This window comes from Cucurbita pepo, chromosome 13 (assembly GCF_057944985.1).
Source record: "Cucurbita pepo subsp. pepo isolate OVF chromosome 13, ASM5794498v1, whole genome shotgun sequence".
Lineage (NCBI taxonomy): Eukaryota > Viridiplantae > Streptophyta > Magnoliopsida > Cucurbitales > Cucurbitaceae > Cucurbita > Cucurbita pepo.
In genome coordinates, this window is record NC_141810.1 from 12,589,798 (window position 1) to 12,610,029 (window position 20,232).

The following is a 20,232-nucleotide window of genomic DNA, read 5'->3' on the forward strand; positions in this document are numbered from 1 at the left end:
TTCATTCAGTGAGCACAATTGGAACCCTAGATCGATCATTTTATATGAGGAGTCATGGTCTCTAACGTACTTCCCATCACCTTATGTTCCACTAAAAAGGAGAATCTAAATCAAGTTTTGTTTCTTAGAAATATTTACAATTGATTAATGCTTGTATTTAATTTTTCTTTATTGCCGTTGAATAAGTTCTCTTCGATCACTTCAAAACTGTAGGACCCTTAAAGATCAACGTCGAAAATAGCCACCGACATAATCGTGGAGCGTTGTTCGTGAAGATAGAGTCCCCCACCAAAGGAAAACACATCCTTTGGTCCTTCAATCCTTCAAACAAAGGAGCCTTTTGCTATGTTAAATTATCATCAAGTTATGAATTAAAAAACGTGCAGGGGCCTTGCAGAAGATGAAAATCTTGGCCAAAGAAAAATTTTGTAAAGAGAAATTAGCAACTTTCACGGGAAAACTAAAATGTTCGATCTTTTTCTAGTCTCTGAAAACGCTACATCGCAACCCAAATATATGTATATATATATACATATAGCGTGTGTGCGCACGTGCTTGTTTTACTCGGCTTGGGGGGGGGGGGGTGTGCCAATACGTATTGCCAAGAAACTAGACACAAAAAATACAGCACTCAGAATTTTTATAGAACCAACGACTTTTTGCAAGAAAATGTAAATCAAGTAGGAGGAAACAATATTCACGACATACAAAACCTTGACAATCTGAGTTGAAATGAAATGACCACCGCATTCTTTTACATTCTCAAAGGCTCTATTGAACAAAATAATGAAGTAAAAGAGCAAAATTTATAATGATATGCCATACACAAGTCTAATACATGAACCTTATTGAGACAAGACACTCGGGAATAAATCTATTGGTGTATTGAAGGGGAGATATGCCAAATAACCTGACCTCCATTCGCAGGCCAAAAACCAATGATACTCGGGCTATATGTTGAACTGGAGCAATTACATGAAGTCGTAGTCATCGATAGCATCATACGTATTGGCAATCATGTCATCGTCTGCTTTTTCAACATGGAGCTGCTTCTTCTTCACAGCTGCAGCAGTTCCCAACAGGAAAAAATGAAACAGTTCGCATACGTCACAACACACTCATTTGGTTCGTTAAAACGTTGTAAGGCATTCGGAAAAGGAAGACAGCATTGGAGTATAAATGTAAGTACTTACCCGTCTTCTTTTTTCCAGCATTGGCTTCCTTCTCCGCTTTTAGTTTTTCATTTGCAAGTGCAGTAACAGAAGAAGCAACTTCCTTAGCATCCGCTGCTTTTAAAGAACTCATCGACAGTCTCATGGCATCTCTAAGCAGATTAATATAATGGAAACTTTTCTGCAACAAGAATATTTAAGGGAAAGCTCATGAGAATGAGTTATGCTCATACATTGGAAGATAGAAACGACAATGAAGGAAAATTTGTATAAACCTCATATGGGCGAAGTTTATGAGAGATCAGCTCTGCATATTCCAAGAAGTCACTCTCAGATTTTGGAATGAAATTATCAAGAGTCTTCTCATCACCTCTCTTTCCAAACAACTCGGTAGTGGACTTGTAATCAGCTTCTTCCACTAGCCTGCCACAATTTGGAAACAAAAAGAAAACAAAACCTCAGTGAGTGATTAAGATCATATGTAGAGCATACCACTACAGCCAAAGACACAAGCATAGGCTCTTTGTATTAAGTTTTAATGTGTTCATTTTCACATGGGCTACTTTTCGAGATCTTCAGCTAACAAGAGAGAGAAAAAAAATGAAAAAAAAGAAAAGAAAAGAAAAGGAGAAGAAATCAAATGACTGCACAACGACTAGCAAGTGCAGGTGCCAAACAGGACAAAATTGGCCACACACCACGCTCAACCAGGCTCAAGGCGCACTGAAGCACAATAGCCAGTAGGACCAACGACAATCAGATGAAAAAATGTGGGCCTTTTGATGTGAGGCACAGTACATATAAAATATACAAAAATATATGACATGTATAACAAGAAACCTTCCTGTATAAAAATTAGGTTTAACAAAGAAAAATATTTAAAAAAACAAACAAAAGTCCTTTAAACATTAGTACACATCTCCAACCGAGACGGGTAGCTATCATGTTTTATTGATTATTACTCCATTCTCAGTATTTCACCTCAATGGGCTCTATTTTTCTCTCATTCTATTTCAGTGTGCTCTACCATCTCCAGCAAGTTGCCATTGGTGTCTGTTGAGCCAGAAGATGGAAGACAAGTTGCTGGCTTAGTCCAGCATTTGGCAAACACCATCCCTCACAGCCACCCTTGCTATCTAGGATTAAATATATAATTTATTTCTAAAGAAGCTCACCCCCCTCCTCCCCCCATCCCTCACAGCCACCCTTCAGAGATAATTCTGCGATAAAAAGCTTCTGGAATTGCCAAGTAAATGTAGAAAGCACATTCAACACCGTTGCTCCCATGTCATACTATATCCACAATATTGGTAGCAGGGATCATTCTCCCATCACAACAAAACAATTCATAACAATTTCAAATTCAAATTCCTACCTCACTTATATTAATCCAAAGACCCATAAAGTAGATAAAAGTTAAGCTATAAGTTCCTACAAAGCAAATCACATTAATATCACCTTTGTTGGCGAAGTTTTTCAGCTAATGGATCTAGAGGCTGTTTAGGTTCTACCACAACAGTTTTCGCTTTCTTTTCAGTAGTTTTTGCTGCTGGTTTCTTTGGGGCGGTTTCAGGAGGAGGTTTAACCACTGGAACCTGGGAGACCGAAAAAAAAAAGAAAGAAGAAAAGGTGTAAAAATATAACTTATACCAACCCCAACCTTAACAAGACGTAGTTTCTACGTGAGCTCCACCACAAACTTACAAAGGAAAAAAAAAAAACTTCCGTTTCTACCAGTTTTAGGAAATTCAATAAAGCTGCCTATAACTATTAATGATTGCCAACCTTAGAATAAAAAACTCACCGCAATGTTTTAGATGTTGGACTAGTTTAGACCATGAATTGTTCAATTTCATCACTAACAATCACCAAAGAACTTCTTTGTCATTATCTTAGGTCTTAACATTAATGGTCAATGAAACAAACATCGTTAGTAAGAGAACCACTAAATTCTCACCGGTGCAGGTTCATCTTCATCCTCCCAGGATTCTTTCACATCGTTGTCATCCACATCCTCATCGTCCCATTTATTCTTTGGCTGCTCCTTCTGGAGTGGTGGAATGTGCTCATCCTCTGAAAGAAAACATTTACATATATAAGCACAACTAGCTAGACGATTAAACATAGAATCATGCACTTAGGAGGAAGAACAAATACAGCACTAGGGATGGCGATGTTCCATATTGTCTTTTGATGCCTTAACTAACAGAAATGCAGACTACACAGACGTACTTGATGTATAAAATGACTATTGCTTGAACTTTAGATCAGTTGGGAGTTGGGAAACAGCACTAGGTATGAGGATGTTCCATATTGACTTTTGAGCCTTAACTATCAGATAAACAGACTACACACATGTACTTGGATGTACAACCTTGAACTTCAGATCAGTTGAGAGTTGGATCATGTTAAGAGCACTATGGGCACATTTTCAGAGAAAATGAAGAAAAATATCGGTTAAATTATAAGGTCAGTTCTTTTTTTTTTTTTTTTTTTTTTTTTTCTTTTTGCAACAACCATGGCCTAATTCCTAAAAACCAATGCCACCACATCCACAACTATAGATTGTCTTGTCCATATCTGCAATTTTTACCCCTCAGTTCATTTTAAAATTAGATCTCATCATCTGCTCCTTGGATAATGACATGAATTCCTCCTCCCATATGAATTCGTCCTCCCATATCCAGTCTCTTCTAGTCTTTCTCAAACCACAACCACATGTTACATACAATGCTTTATAACATACACATGCATCCTATTATTTATTTATTTAATTTTTTTTTGTAGTGTCTTTATCGTACTCGAGTCCAGCATTTTATATGATTATGATCATCCATTCTATCCACATTTTCAAGTGTTGTCTAAATTTATAAAAATTATATATATATATATATATATATATATAAACAAATTAAGAATTGCGCTTTATATACTAATAATAGAACTATCAATACCAAAGATGTTCTCCAAAGGAATATGCCCCAATTGGCCATATCCCCCAGATGGTGTTGGTTGTGTACGTCAAATGATGAATTACACGGTCATATATTCATCCATTGTTCATTTGCTAGGAGGTTATGGAATATAATTTATGCTGATTTTGGGTGGTCCCTGGTTTTCCCTACAGATGTGGAGGATCTTCTTAGTATTGTTTTGTTGGGCCATCCCTTCAAGTATGTAAAGGCAATACTGTGGCTTAATACTACTCCCGCTTTCTTTTAGATTCTTTGGAAGGAGAGAACCAAAGATTTTTTTTATGGACAAAGGAAATCTTTTCAACGTGTTCTTTGATCTAGTTATTTATTATGCTATTCTTGGTGTAGAAGTGCAAATTTTTTGCTTCCTGTACATGTGCTTCCCTTATGACCAATTGAGAATGTTTGTGGTGATTTCATGCATCAATGAAATTGTTTCTTACCCAAACCAAAAAGTAATTAGAGTAAAAAGAGGAAAATTAGTTCAAATGACCAACATATAAACATACACAACATCTTTTTTATAGACTCACTGCTTATTCAATCACCTAAGGAAAAAAATGAAAGACTAAAATATAAACCATGTAGCATTACCCCAGTCATCCATCGACCTCTAACACTTTTTATTCAGAAAATACTAGAAGTCAACTCAGTGCAGCCCAACCCTGCTCATAATACAAGAGATAAGTATTAGCAACACAGCACAAGCAGTATACAAAACAGAAGGCCTAGTAGAATCTAAATGTTGATAAAATAAACAGTCACAGTCGCATTCAAGGTAAAAAAAAAAAAAAAAAAAAAAAAAAAAAAAAAAAAAAAGCCAGCAATTAGCAAGGAAAAGATCATAAAAGTTTTGAGACTCCATATTTTTCTAATAAGAATTGAGCTTTCATGGAGAGAATGAAATATTACAAAATCAGGGGAGAGGACATATAAACAGAGAGCCAAACAAGGAGCCTCAAAGCTAACTACAAAAAAAAAAAAAAAAAAAAAAAAAAAAAAAAAAAAAAAAGGAAAAATGTAGCAACTACACGATCACAAAGCAGCCAGTAAAAAACCAGCATTCAACACATTTGATCTCTTCCCCGTTAAGTCAACCGAGGACTCAATTCCAACGAGCTACCTTTATTTCCCTCCTTGCGACAGAGAAAATTAGAGTAGCGAAACTAAGTAGCTCGATCCCAATCAGATCAAATAAAATTTTGATTCCAAAACGATCAAAACTACAAGAACTCCAACAAATACTAAAGAACCTACTACCGCAGCTAGAAAACTGACTAAAGCATCCAAGGAACAACTTTCCTTAAAGAAAAAACCACGCAAGACAATCGGTACCTAGAATCTCACAACGAAAAAGTAACGTATAATCTGACGCCTGAAGTAAAAAGATAGAGCGTACTTAAAAATAAAAAAATAAAAAAAGGAAATAGCACCTGAAGCGTCCGGAGGCCGGAGGTCGCTCGAGGGATTGTTTAGGGCAGGCGTACGCAAATGCAACCAGTAAAGCAACCGAAAGAAATTATCTCTGCAAATAATGCAAAAGTCACCATAATTAAGATGTTCCAAGACCGTTTCCAGCAAAGAATCTCGCCAGACTGGAAAACGAAAGCAGACAACAGAGACGGAAAAAGTTACACACGCATACCTCGCACAAATTGAGTGCTGAAGCCGAATTGAGCAAAGCAAGGGGCGGAAAAACCCTAGAACAAGCTTGTTTGAGAATTCAAGAATCGGAAAATAAAGCGACGCAGAGAGAGAATCTGGAAGGTTCTCCACTGCCGCGTGCAGGGGAAAGCCGGAGCTAGGGCTTTGAGCGGGGAAAATGGAGAGCGTGTGTGAGAGAGAGCGTGTGCGATCGATTGGGTAATATGTCGTCGCATTAGACGACGACGCTTTGTGACTGGTAACGTAAGTTGGTAAGAGACGGCCTTGAATTGTCCACCGACTCGGCCCAACTGGACCAACTCATTTCGCCATGTAAATTTACCAATTTCTCCTTTTCTCCAGTCTGGCATTACGAATATAGAACGTAACAAAATGTCTGTTTAAAATAAAATATTTATAAATAAATAATATTTTCTTTTCTTTTTATAATTACGTTCAACAAATTTATTACTATTAGTTTAAATTAACCGATTTAATTTTAATTTAATTTTCATTCCTTACATAAGATATGTTTTCAATTTTAAATTTTAAAATTAATTTAACGATGAATTTAATAGCCATCGACCATTAATTCACGTTTAATGATGACTACTTATATTTATCATGTCAATTAGATTAGTTTGTAGATCTGGTTTTATAAATTTAATTAATTATTATTAATTTATTGTACATGTTAGATGAACACGACTCTCCACAATGGTATGATATTGTCCATTTCGAGCATAAGCTCTCGTGCCTTTACTTTTGGTTTTCCCAAAAGGTCTCATGCTAATGAAGAAAGTATTCATTTATTATAAACTCATGATCATTCCCTAAATTAGCCGACGTTGGACTTTCATCATTCAACGCCTCCCCTCGAACAAAGTACGTCTCCCCTTAATCGAGGCTCGACTCCTTTTTTCTTTTGGAGTCTTTAGTCACTTTTTACTATGCCTTCGTGGAGACTCGACTCATTTTTTCTTTTGGAGTCTTTAGTCACTTTTTACTATGCCTTCGTGGAGGCTCGACTCCTTTTCTTTTGGAGTCATTTGTTCGACATTTGAGGATTTACCAATCTATTGGCACGACTAAATTTAGGGCATGGCTCTGATACCATGTTAGATGAACACGACTCTCCACAATGGTATGATATTGTCCACTTTGAGCATAAGCTCTCATATTTGAGCTTTCCCAAAAGGCCTCAGGCCAATGGAGGGAGTATTCCTTGATTATAAACTCATGATCATTCCCTAAATTAGCCGACGTAGGACTTTCATCATTCAACAGTACATACACAATATATCATATATTTGTACGAGTCAATTAAATAATAAATCATTGCGATTAGAGCATAGACACATTTATTTAATTTAATAATAAACTTTAATTTTTTTTCTACCACGTATGTTCACGAATATAATCTATAATAAATAGAGGCTTGAAATATCTCAGTCTAAATTCAATTAATACAGACTATTCAACCCAATCCATAAAAATTTAATTGAATTTTTTTTTTGTCGAGTTGATATTTTTTTTGTTCGGTCAACCCGACCAACTTAAAAAGTCGAGTTACAACCCAATCCAACCATACTTTACTTTTAAGATTATTATAAAAATTTAAAATATTTAACGTTTGTATCCGATGTTAGTAATGTGTTGTAACTTGTGAATGTTTGATATTTAAGCTTTACGAAAAATTTATTATTAATATAATATGTATCGTGGATAAATATGATTTTTGAAAATAATTAAAAAATTAAATTAATAAAAATATTCATAAACTTAAAAAAAAATAATTAAAAACAACCTTAAATTTTTAAAAAATGTGTTATTAATGTTAATTTTGGATGAAATATATAATAATGCGATTTTTTTTTTAAATAGTTAAAAATAAATAATCGAACCGCTCAACCCAACCGAACCAACTCGGTTGGTTCAACTTTTCTTCCATGTGTAAGCATCTATCTGGAATTGGATGGGGCGACCGTCTTCTTCCTGCTTCGAGGCAGCCCTTTTTCGCGCTCTATATTTCATTGTTTTTGCCATAACCAGAGGGAAAAACTCGGGCAATAGGCTTCAAATTCTCCTCTCTCCGCCTTGGTTAGCAGCAACCTTCTTGAACGCTTGCTTACTCGTTCACTTCTCATTCCTCATCAAACCGTGGAAACTTTCCTTCCACCTTCAATTTTTTGGGTCTTCTCTTACAGAACTTGGGAAACCCTCTGTTCTTGAACCTTTCTTGTTATCTTTGCAGCACGTTTTTCATTATCTAATGCTGATGAAGATGAACTATGGGTATTAGCTTGAACATGGAGTAGCACGCTCTGTTTCGGGTGTTAGAATGAATCGTGGTATCAGTTCTGATGAGCTTGACCATCTTTCGCTGGCCGTGAGGCGGAAAATGCTACAGGAAAATAAGCTCACATTATTGGAAGATGAGAGTAAAAGAATATCAACGTGAGTATGTATTTTTTTTCACTAATTTTGTTTTGGGTACGAAATATTCACTCTCTGGCCTTATGTAGGTTTGTCAAGAAAGAAAATGAATGCTGTGATTTACAGGTAATATATGGATTCCACTTCAACTTATTTCAAGTTTGCCTTTGTTCGTGTTAACTTGAGAGACACATGATACTAGTCTAATTTACAAGTGCACTACTGAAATAAACTTGAAACAATGACTCAAGAGAAATAGGAGGATTTCTGGGTGGAGATGGGGAGGTTTTGTTTTCAATTAGATTCAAGATTCAAAATCTTTCTCTGGATGTATATAACCAAAGAGTTTTCAATTATCCTTTGCTTCTTATTTCTTATTAGTTTTGTATGTTTGTTCATTATCTCAATGGTATGGTTTTTCATTACCGAAAAAACTATATCGATAACACGAGTTCTAAAGACTCATTTTATTTTATTATTGAAAGTTTTAATTGCATGAAATTGACATAAAATAACTTATGGTTCTACTATATGAAATTGCATGAAATTGACATAGTATAGCTGCAACTTTTTTTTTTTTTTTTTTTTTTTTTTTTGTTGATTTTCTAATTTGTTATTTGTCCATGCTGCAGGGTGGTTCTACTATGATATCTGCCTGTGATGCCAGAAATCTGGGAGATCAACAACTGGAAGCACAAATTAATGATACCAATGGTATTTGGCTTTTTTTTTTTTTTTGGGGGGGGGGGGGAGGGTATTTCTGAAGGGTTCTATATTGTTTCTGAGGTATTCTGATTTCATCCACGATTATTCTATAGTTCTTGTGACCTTATGTAGGTCATCGTATGAACAACTACAGTGAGGGGGCTCGATTAAATAGAGAGAACACAACATTTGAGAATCCAACACCACCTGAGGTTCTTGATCGGGTAAGGGTGGAATCCACAAGCATCTTATCAGGTACCTTGGCAGCTGGTGTAGATAACTTTGCTCCTGCCGGTGTGGCTGTATCTAAGGTTAAAAATGAGATGTTTGATGACTTCGATGAAGATCTTGATCATGTTTTATTGATAGAGCGACTAAGGATGCTGCTATCAAGGTTCCACATTTTCTTGGTGATCATATTTTCTCTATCTGCAGTTATCTGTTTATCCACGTACTGTTTATGGCATACTCTTTTCGCCCCATACTTAGACAAGAATATAGAATGGCTCTGATTGCATCTGGTTCTTTTTTGGTTAAAATAACGTTTTAGTCTTTCTGTAATAGTTCCTAAACTTTCAATTATTTCAATTTAGTAAGTTATCTAAAATTAATCTTTACCATTAACTTTTCTAATAGGATTTTGTAATTAGGACCCTAAACCCTAAACTCATATAACCATAACAACATAGTTCTCAACTGCCTAATTTTAAATCAAAATTGTCTAACTAATGTATCCAAAAATATTGTTTTAACTAAGTTGACAACTGATGATTTTATTTGTTTCAAAAGGAACATTTATAGGACAAGTTCAATACTGTAGTCATTAGCAATTTAACTAAAGTTGAGAGATAAAATTGACAAAACAAAAGTTTGGAGATGAAAATGAGATCAAGTCAAAGTTGATTACAAAACTTATTGAATGGTTTTTAAATATAATTGTTGAGAAGAATTAGATTTCGTCTGATGTTATTTTTTGTTCCCATTGTAGGCGAGCTTTGGGTTTGATGAATCAACATGTGGAGGTAATTCACTGCTCTTCTGTAATTTGTAGCAAAAAAATCTGCAACTTTAAACATCATGGGTGGAATCACACACAAGACCAATGCCCTTGACAACTTTAGTTTCTGTTGTATGATAGTGACCGAGAGGAAGGTGGAAATTTTAGAAGTAGAGCTCTGGGATGTGAAATTAGGCATTGCTAGATACTGCTTTGTCAAACCGAGAGTAATGGGTTAAAGTTGAAGGTGTGGCGGGTCGGCAGCAGTGGCTCTTAAGGTAGGAATGTCAACATTCATGAAGAAGACTTGCAAAGTAGAGGATTTTCTTTTAATGTTCATGTGGTTGAATAAGTTTGGGATGACAACACAAGAATGGGTTGAAACAATAGAAGGGGGTTGAGTCCCATTTAGAGGGGCCAGGCAAGGGCCAACAAGGGAGTGTTTCACTAATTTGATTGACAATGGAAGGTTAGATAAACCCTTGCTTTTCTCCATGGTATGGGAAGATAATTATTCAATTCCAAATAAGGTTAAAATTCATCAAAAGGCTATAATTACCAAAGACTTTAGTGTAATTTGTGCACCACCAAGAGGCGGTATGTTGAGCAAAAGCCCAAAAAGAATCAAAAGAGGCAGCTTTATCTTCAAACATCCTACGATTTCTTTCTTTCCAAAGACACCCAAAGGAGAGAATGGGTTGCACATCCCCAAAGGATCTTTCCTCTTCCACCAAAACAATTACCATCAAGTCCATCAAGCAGCCAATCATCAATCCTCCTGGGAAGACAACTGACCACCCCAAACATGTTAAATAAGATGGACCACCTTTGGAAGCAAGATCACAATGCAAACACAAGTGAATCAGAGATTCCTTGTAACAGCAAAATACAATACATGGGAGTCTATCTGCCTTTACTTCTCTAAGATACTTAGTCCACATCTTAGAAAGGAGAGAACTATTGATCTTGGATGCAACCGGTCTATTTCCTGATTTAGACCAAGAGAATGAGTCGTTTCGCAAAGGAGCAACTAAATCCATATCTTCTATCAGGGCTTTAGACGGTTTCATACTCTTTGTGGGACAAACTCTAGAATTTTTCTCATAGACCCATCTGAAAATATTAAAATCACTGCCTACACACCATAAGTTGTTACACAACCCATAGAATTCAGACAACTCTCGCTAGAACTCGTTTCTAATTTTTGCAAGAAGAAGTCACATAGATTCCTATGATCCACCCACCAAAATCAAAATTAGTTTTAAAGTGAATAGAGATGGAAAACAAACCTTAATGGAATAAAAAACTTGGATAACTTCTTCCTTCCACAAAATCAGATTGCCACCTGAAGAATCAATGGCATCCAAGACAACCCATCCAATGCGTCTACTACTCCACATTGATTTCATGAGCCGTCTTTCCTTTTCACCAATTTTAGTTTCCTAAAGGATAACTACATCCGGCCTCTGGGTTACATTTAACCATCAACTCTTTTTCTAAGCTCCTAGGATTGAGGTTCTTTCACCATTTTATACACGTCGTATGATCTGAAAAGCTCTTGTATACAACCCAAAAAAAAAAGGAAGTAGAAGGAGAATAAATAAATGTATCCATGTCATGTCCCATCCTTTCTCTCTTTCGCTGTACTATAGCCAAATGATTCCACAATTAGCGGTAAAATGTCAGGTTACTAGACCTTGGAAATTTAATTTTCCCTGAATTGTTTTATAACCTCTATCCATGTGCACAAAGTTTCAAACAAGGGAAAAGGAAAAGAGGCATAATTTGAGTTAGAAGTCTCCTTGACGAGCTTAAGTAGCCTGAAGGGTATCTTTGAAACATTACTGATAGAGTATTTGGAAGAGATGGAAGACCCTTCTTTGGATTTCCACACTTGCTTGAGGTAGTAAGACCCACATCAATATGCGCATTGAGAGATGGCTTTGGATTCTATCCCACTTTAGTTTGAAAATCAATTAGTTCCAACGGTAGAAGAACCAGTAGCCCTATAAGATGTTGAAACGGAGGAGGGGTATCTCCCCCTATCAAGGAAATGGTCAAATCCTAGAAAAAGTGGAATATGTGCATGAAACCCATTTTCCCAAAAGGTGGTCCGACTGCTAAAAAGAAAACAAGAGAGATAGCTAATCAACTTAGAGGCTAGGAAAAAGGCTTATGTTATAGGAAAGTAGTATAGAGTAGGGCCATGAAGTGTCTTTATATATTTTTTTTAGTACAAGTGGGGGCATGAGGATTTGAACCTCCAACACTAAGAGGAGTGCATGCCAATTACTACTAAGCTATGCTCATTTTGGTGCCATGAATTGCCTTTATGAAGTTGATCTTCTTGAGTGTTATGGGGATTGGAGCTCTGCCTAAAAGAGCTCTCATTAAATGCTTCTTCAAGAAAATTAATTCAGATGCCATGTTATGTTAGGAGAACAAATTGAATTATAAGAATATAAATTTGGTGAAGTTGATTTAGAGTGCCAAGCGAATTGCCTGGGTTGCCTTACACGCTTTGGGTTTGATGAGTGCTGTCCTAGTTATGTGGAAAGAAGATGTGATTTCGGCTGTTGATTCGATTTTGGGCCTGTTTCTTGGGTGAAAGCCTTTGAAGCACACAAATTACTCTTTCACCATTATTTATTTCCTAAAAGCTTTTTCCTTATTCTTTCATGTCTGCTGCTGTAATTTTGTTGTTTGGAACCTTCTTCTACCAAGACAATCTTCTTTTTTCTGGACATTCATTAGAAAAATGACCAGTTTGTCCACACGACAGTTCTGTGAATTTGAAGTTCTTGCATATTGTTTTTCTGGTTTGGAGTTTGTTTTCTTGATGTTTGTAGGCTGCCCACTGTACTTTTCACTCCCATTATTTGAATAGTTTGATCTAGATGCTGTCTTCGATTCTACTTCTCCTTGGTTGCCTCCTCTTGAATTAGATGTTGTGCGGCCAAATGATGTTCTTCCTCCTCTTTCCAACCAGAAGTTCTTGGATTATCGTTCCAGCTTGATTGTCCATGGCATCCATTTCTTTCTTTCTTGACTTTCTTCTCAACCTTCAAGGCCATTGCTACTGCTTCCCAAATTCCTTCTAAAGGAAACAATTCAATTCGATCTTGAATTTCTTCTCGAAGGCCATGAATGTACCGTGCTACTTGTTGATACTCAGATTTTGACAAATTGTTTATTGTATTCATTCTGTACCACTCACCTGTGCATTTATCTTTTTTCTGGTTATGTTGCTTGCATTCTTGATATGATTATTACATAATTGTCTGGTAAGAATTTTGCCTTTAACATCTTCCTCACTTTTTTCCCAATGTTTCATTACATTCTTGCCGATTTTTCTCTTATTTGAGTTAAGTTGGTAATAATACCTTTCATTTGTATTATTACCAACTTAACTTGTCTATCCTCGTGGATTATCCATGCATTCGAAGAGAACTCTTATAAACCTCGAATAGCTCATCTTTTCCATGTCTAAATTTGTATCTTACAAAGAGAAGAACTGTAAATAATCTAACCCACATAAAAAAATGATTGGCTGACCATCCAAACTTTTTGAAGCAGGCTAAAGATTGGTGGGTTCTGTTGAATTCGTCGGGGTGGCCTGGTTATTCTTTCATGGAGAAACTAAAAGGCATTAAAAAACATATGATTAGGAGAAACAAGAAAACCTTTGGAAGCATTCTCGAGGTTAAGCATTCTTTGAGGATAGAATTGATGAGATGGATAAGACTGAAGACAAGGTGGGACGAGCAATGACCTAACCAACTAGGGAGGTTTTTGAAAGCTAAACTTTTGGAGTTGGTATTGAAGGAACAACGTATGTGGCTATAAAAATGTAAGTTTCAGTGGCTCCAGGAGGGAGATGAGAACTCTAATATTTGCCACAGGTGGACGATGGTTAGGAAAAGCAGAATGCTTGTCTCTTTTTTTGAAGACCAAAGGGGCAATATTCTAACCTCTCGGAAGAAATAGAAGAGGAGATTTTGAAAATTTTCTCCAATATCTATGCGGCCAAGTGGGCAAAGGATGGGAGCTGAAACACATGCAATGGTTTCGCTTGCAAAGCCCGTGGAAATCTTGGCTTGAATCCCCTTTTACAGAAGAGGAAATTCATAGGGCAGTCCTTAGTTTGAGCAATCTAAAGTCTCCGGGTCTTGACATTATGACAAATTAATTTTTTTAAAAGTCTTGGGAACATTATGAAGTTAGTAAAAGTGTTCCAAGATTTTTTTGAAAAAGGGATTGTCAACAAGTGCACCTATGAGCCTTACATTTGCTTGATTCCTAAAAAAGATGCGAGCAGCTGGATTTCCTTTATTTTTGTAATATTAGATGTATATTATGTATAGATTTATCATTTGTATCTACAAGATCTTTTTTTCCCTTATTGATAGATGGTATTTCTTCTATATAAGAAAACCTTATATTTGATCCATAATATAGAAGGCAGACATTAATATTTTTCTTCCCAAATTCAAGTTGGTACCAAAGCTCAATCCCTAGTTATCTCTAGAAACCCTAGCCACCATCTAATTGAAATGGCCACCATACCTTCGGCAAGCCTCTTCAGTAGCAAGTGTGCGATGACAGGGCAGATCCATTCGTTCAAGTTCGCAAGGCTGCTGTTTGCATTCACTCGTCCTCTTCTTTTGCTGTTGTGAGTTTTTTCTTCACAACTGCTGCAGTTGCTGGTGTATGAAGTGCAAAAAGTTCTTTTTTAATTACAACTTGTTCATGATTCAATCAAATTGGAAAGCCCTCTTTTATTCTTTTTTGGTGAGGGAGGGACTTCTCTCTTCACCCTGCTCCTAGGCTGTATTTTTTTGTCCATGTGCGTGATATAAATCTTGTTTTTATTATAAATATTAGAAAAAAAAAAAAAAAAAAAACTCAATCAATGTGCACGTTTCAGTAAAAACTCATCAGGCTAAACAAGTTCAGTTTTAGACAAATGTAAGCCTGGCCTGTAATTTCTGTCTTCCTTTTCTTCATTGGATGACTGTTTAAAAATTGGCAAGCATAGGTTTTTGTTATGAATCCTTGCTTTCCCAACGAAATTGGTCAAAAGCTTCTTAATATGCCCCCCAACTTTTGTGATTGATTATACAGCCTATCTTATTTTCTTTATGCTTGGCTGTTTATTGTGGGCCTTTGATGTTTTTTCCACGTTCTTTTCATATTGAAACATGAAGTTTTGTGATGATTTTCATGATTTTCTTATGTTTTTTAGGGTTGTTGATAGTTTGATATGGTGTTGGGTTGTGCAGGGTGGTTCTGGTGTGCCATCGGGTGATCTACAATGCTTCTTGAAAGAGAAGGCGAAGTCCATGTTTGCTAGTGAAGAGCGGATGGAAATTGGAAATGTTTTGCATGATAAATCTGGAAGCTATTCTCCTCGTCATTGCAGCCCTTCAGTAGTTTGTTCACCTAATGCAACTCTTTCGGGATCCTATTTTTCAAGCAATCATTCTTTGAACAAATCAACCGAATCAGGCAATGATATGGAACTTAAGGAAGATGAGATCTGCTCATCGGAGAAGGTTGCTACAGAATTAGGTTCACGGCATTTGACTAATCATGTTCCTCAAGCAAATTTATTGAGTTCCACGAAAGTGAAGGATGAGCCTTATGATCATGGGGAGGGCTGCAGCATATATGGTAAGGATATGAATAATGTCTACAGCAACACTCTGTCGATAAAGAGTGAAACAACCATGCCAGATGAACCTTATGAAAACAAGGTTGATGATATGCCACTGCAAGATCGAATGAAGTTTTTCTCATCTCGGAAGGATTTTGGTTTTACATCTATGGATCACGAGCATCCAAAACCTTCTGACCCTGGATGTAGCGTTCTTGTTTCAGAACCTGTTAATTTTCCAAACACCAAACGAAGACGCAAACAAAAAAAGACCGCCACGTATGTACTCAACTTTTCATTTGCAATGTGTGTTTCCTGTGTTTTTCCAATCTCTCTTTAAGGAACAATATGTGTCAATTTATCTGCAGGAATTCAATTGAAACAGCACTGGAGGAAGATGCTCCTGGCCTTCTCCAGGTACTAATATCACGTGTCGTTCAATTGTGCTTGCGAATTTGGATTGCATTCATTCTAGTTTCATTGGCAGATACTAGTTGAGAAAGGTATACAAGTTGATGAAATCAAGCTTTATGGGGAGACGGAAAGTGATGATGATCTAGATGAATCAGCTAGTGAAGACAGTTTTCGTGAGCTTGAAGATGTGATAACGAGGGTGAGCAATAACTCATGATTTTATCTATTTATTACTTTTTTCAATGGGAAACTGAACTTTCATGTATAAATGTCTCATGTATGCTTGATAAATTCATGATCTTGCTGTCCTAAACCCTAGTTTTTCTCTTTATGGGCTATTTTGTGTAAGCTTTTCTAGCCACAAGCTTTCAGTGTTCTACACCTATGATATTTTTCAGACTTAAGAAATAAAGACCCTTGGAAAATAATGAATGCCTCTCTCCTAGGGTTTTTAAATCTATCAAACATATGGTCTTCTTGGCCCCCAAACACAGGCTTACTTTTTTCAATGAGGGAGAGGTTTATATTACTTAATTAATTAATATATATTTCTCAAGATTTGATATTTGTTTCTACTAATCGTGTACTTCTGCTTGAGTGGTTATTTCTTGGAGTATCTTAGGCTGCAAATAATGGTAGGAAGGGCAACCAGGATCCCTGTAGTTCTAAATAAAGGATGGTTTGATTTCTAGTCTTTGCCCGAGAAGTTTTTGAGGAGAAGGAATTTAGTCTCTTTGTTGTAGAAAAGTTTACAAGGCTCCAAAGGTTAGTTGGGGTATTGGGCTATTCAGTACTGCCAGACCTTTTATTGAGGATGAAGATATGGTGAAATTTTTGTCTTAAGAATGATTATGTCACTGCAAAGGAGTTACTATTCTTAACTCTGAAGGGTGAAATGCTTGTGTTCATTAGAAGATGTGGATTCCTTTGATGGAGGATTTACATATTTGGGTCTCTCACATCACTGGTTCGTTCTATCTCCTGCACTGCAAACTGATGCGTGTGTGGGCACAAAAGAATTTTGATGGTATTAGAAGAGTAGTGAGGAGGTTTGGGATAATACCACCGTCTGTACTTGTATTTATTCTTATCCTTATTAAGTTTCTCTAACTACACTAACTCGACATTACCAACTAGAAAGAACTTTTGTTTTTCTCACTTTCGGTCGTATTTCAAATTTTCCACAATATCAGTTTGTTTATCCAAGATGAAAACTCGACCTTTTTTGTTTTTTTCTTTTGATAATTTTGATTGGTTTCTAGTAGCTAGCACATTGCCTTTTGGTTGATGGTTGGATTTTTTATGTCAGTTTGTCTAGAACTCTATCTATACCCTGAAGTATTCGTTTCTCCATGTGGTAACAGCTTTTTCCTCAACGCCCTTCCTTTTTGAAGTTTCCCTCTATAATAAGATGCATGAAAGCTTCAAGAGCAAGCTATTGCCTAGCTTGTCTGGTTTCACTCATTGAGCAGGTAATAAATTTCTTTCCCATCCATTTGACGCCTTGATGGTTACAAATTTATTTTGCTTTGGTAGCGTTTTTTTCTATTAACTTCTATTTAGTTCATCCTTGTAGACGATTAATTTTCTTATTGTCACATTCTTTTGGTCTGAAATATTGATATAATTAAATTTGCTCTATGTCATCAACTTAAGTTGGTGATTTAACATTGTATCATAGTACAAGGTCGAGTAGGAGGTCTTCTATTCGAACCCCTATGAATTTTCAAGCTTGAAGGATAGTATTGAAGTATTGGTATAACTAAATTTACCGCAACCCATTAATTTAAGCTTTTGGGTCGATCAGTGATTTAACATCTTCTATATGTGCCAAAAAGATCTATTATATTTTAACGTCTGCGTAAACTTTGTAATTGTCCAGTTTGTTCCTATCTGATGATTTACATTTGTTGTTCAACCTTCTTTTTTAGACAAGATATCTTCATTTTCGGAACTGGCCTGTTGAATGGGGGTGGTGCCGGGATCTCCAGTCTTTTATATTTGTATTTGAGAGACATAAAAGGTGAAATTGATATAATTCGTATCTTTGTGAACTGATTACTGAGTTAGATATTGATGGTGCTGCATTTGAGTGCAGAATAGTGATGGAACGTCCGGAGTATGGCTATGCTACATATTTTTTTGAGCTTGTGGAGTCCTTACCCATCAGCTGGCAGATAAAGCGGTTGGTGATTGCTATGAAGCTTACTAACTGTAGCAGAATTTCACTTCTTGAGAACAGACCATTACTGGTAATAACTATAGTAATCATACGTCGTTTGTCTCATCTATATTATTATTGTTATGGTTGCTTCAGAAAAAACTTCATTGAGGAATGAAACAAAAAAAGGCCACCAAACCTGCACACCTGTGTTCAGGATGGTTGGGAGGGATGGTTGGGGGGAGTCCCCACGTTGGCTAATTTAGGGAATGAACATGGGTTTATAAGTAAGGAATACATCTCCATTGATACGAGGCCTTTTGGGAAAGTCCAAAGCAAAAGCTTGAGAGCTTATGCTCAAAGTGGAGAATATCATACCATTGCGGAGGTTCGTGGTTCTTAACATGGTATCAAAGTCATGCCCTTAACTTAGTCATATCAATAGAATCCTCAAATGTCGAACAAAAAAGTTGGGACCTTTGAAAGTGTTGTCAAAAGTGACTCAAGTGTCGAACAAAGGGTGTACTTAGAAAGGAGTCGAGCCTCAATTAAGGGGAGGTTGTTTGATGATTCCATAGGCTTCAGGAGAGGCTCTACAGTGTACTTTGTTATGAGGGGAGGATTGTTGAGAGGGGGTCCCACATTGGCTAATTTAGGGAATGATCATGGATTTATAAATAAGGAATACATTTCCATTGAGGCCTGTTGGAGAAATCCAAAGCAAAGCCAAGAGAGCTTATGCTCAATATGGGCAATATCATACCATTTTGGAGGTTCGTGGTTCATAATAACCTGATCTATTAGAATAAAGCTTCTGTTTGTTTGTGATTTACTGATTAGTCCTTACATTTTGAAATATTACATATTAAGTCAAGTCTTAGACACCATGACAATGGCTATCTTACCCCACTTCATTTCTGTATGGAAGGTTGGGGAAGATTTGACTGAAGGTGAGGCAGAGGTTTTACTGAGCTATGGATGGATGATGAACAGTGGCTTGGGTACAATGCTGAACTACCGTGGCAGAGTCGTTCACGACCGGAGTAACGAGGACATTTCGGAATGGAGATCGAAAATAGGGAAGCTATTGATGGACGGGTATAACGGCGGAGCTCTTGTGCTAGAAAATACTCCAAAGAAGGTTGCTGAATACAGCAGCTCCCAAGCCACACAAGTTAAGCTGGAACTCTGATAGCTGTTAGCTTCTCATACAATTTGTACCAGTAATCAATTTTCTGTGAAAGTTTAGTATCATTTCAATCTGTTCATTAATATGAAAACTATATTGGATATATTTTTTTTAATAATGTACCTATATTTGTAAGACATGATATCATATAATAATTGTAATAATTCATTAGAACATAGTGAGGCTGCCGACAAATCCAAATGATTAAGAGGATTAGATTATGTGTCACAATTTTAGTGATTCTAAGTTATTTATCATAGGACAATGGAAAAAGATTGCAATTGATTATGAAATGGATAAAGTCTTTTACAATGTTCAAGAACATTGTAGAAGCATTCCATTTCTATTTGTGGCTGCACAAGATAAGGCTTCTTTTTTCTATTTTTCAATTTAAAAAAATCATTTTGAAGTGTTCAATACATTTTTTATATAATGAATTTTATATAATCATTATATGCAAAATTGAAATATTATGATTTTTAAATATATCGAAACTTACCAATAAATCAAACTAAAATCGAGTCTTAAACGGAGTCACCTTGTAAGAGTTAGACGAACACGACTTTCCACAATGGTATGATATTGTCCACTTTGAGCATAAGCTCTCGTGGCTTTTCTTTGGACTTCCCCAAAAATGTCCCATACCAATGGAGAGAGTATTATTTGATTATAAACTATGATCATTCCCTAAATTAGCCGATATGGGACTTTCATCATCCAACACCTCTCCTCGAACGAAGTATGCCTCCCCTTAATCGAGGGGATTAGTCATTTTTTACTGCCTTCGAGGAGGCTTGACTCCTTTTCTTACGAAGTATGCCTCCCCTTAATTGAGGGGATTCATTTTTTACTGCCTTAGAGGAGGCTTGACTCCTTTTCTTTT

General features: G+C 36.3%; 2 protein-coding genes across 7 annotated transcripts; one reads left to right on the plus strand and one right to left on the minus strand.

Moving 5' to 3' along the window:
- Nucleotides 1-610: 610 nt before the first annotated feature.
- On the minus strand, nucleotides 611-6,023 carry LOC111809232 (uncharacterized). The gene is made up of 8 exons (XM_023695646.2): nucleotides 5,793-6,023; nucleotides 5,581-5,672; nucleotides 4,742-4,812; nucleotides 3,130-3,245; nucleotides 2,631-2,767; nucleotides 1,448-1,595; nucleotides 1,194-1,353; nucleotides 611-1,063 (listed from the first exon to the last, which is right to left on the minus strand). The coding sequence occupies exons 3-8, from the start codon at nucleotides 4,752-4,754 to the stop codon at nucleotides 972-974; spliced, it is 666 nt and encodes a 221-aa protein (XP_023551414.2). The 5' UTR covers nucleotides 4,755-4,812; nucleotides 5,581-5,672; nucleotides 5,793-6,023; the 3' UTR covers nucleotides 611-971.
- A 1,725-nt stretch (nucleotides 6,024-7,748) lies between these two features.
- On the plus strand, nucleotides 7,749-19,525 carry LOC111808937 (uncharacterized). 6 transcript variants are annotated; one of them, XM_023695187.2, is made up of 13 exons: nucleotides 7,749-7,891; nucleotides 8,046-8,248; nucleotides 8,317-8,353; nucleotides 8,860-8,941; nucleotides 9,065-9,326; nucleotides 9,921-9,954; nucleotides 15,212-15,864; nucleotides 15,954-16,002; nucleotides 16,073-16,198; nucleotides 17,364-17,471; nucleotides 17,931-18,022; nucleotides 18,098-18,251; nucleotides 19,089-19,525. In XM_023695187.2, exons 2-13 carry the CDS (start codon nucleotides 8,133-8,135, stop codon nucleotides 19,350-19,352), a joined length of 1,977 nt encoding a protein of 658 aa, XP_023550955.2. In that variant the 5' UTR covers nucleotides 7,749-7,891; nucleotides 8,046-8,132; the 3' UTR covers nucleotides 19,353-19,525. The 6 variants fall into 6 exon arrangements, 5 of the variants coding, with proteins under 5 accessions (XP_023550955.2, XP_023550956.2, XP_023550954.2 ...); XR_015411520.1 differs by having other exon boundaries at nucleotides 7,772-8,248; nucleotides 18,103-18,251; nucleotides 19,089-19,290; XM_023695188.2 differs by having other exon boundaries at nucleotides 7,776-8,252.
- Nucleotides 19,526-20,232: the final 707 nt, after the last annotated feature.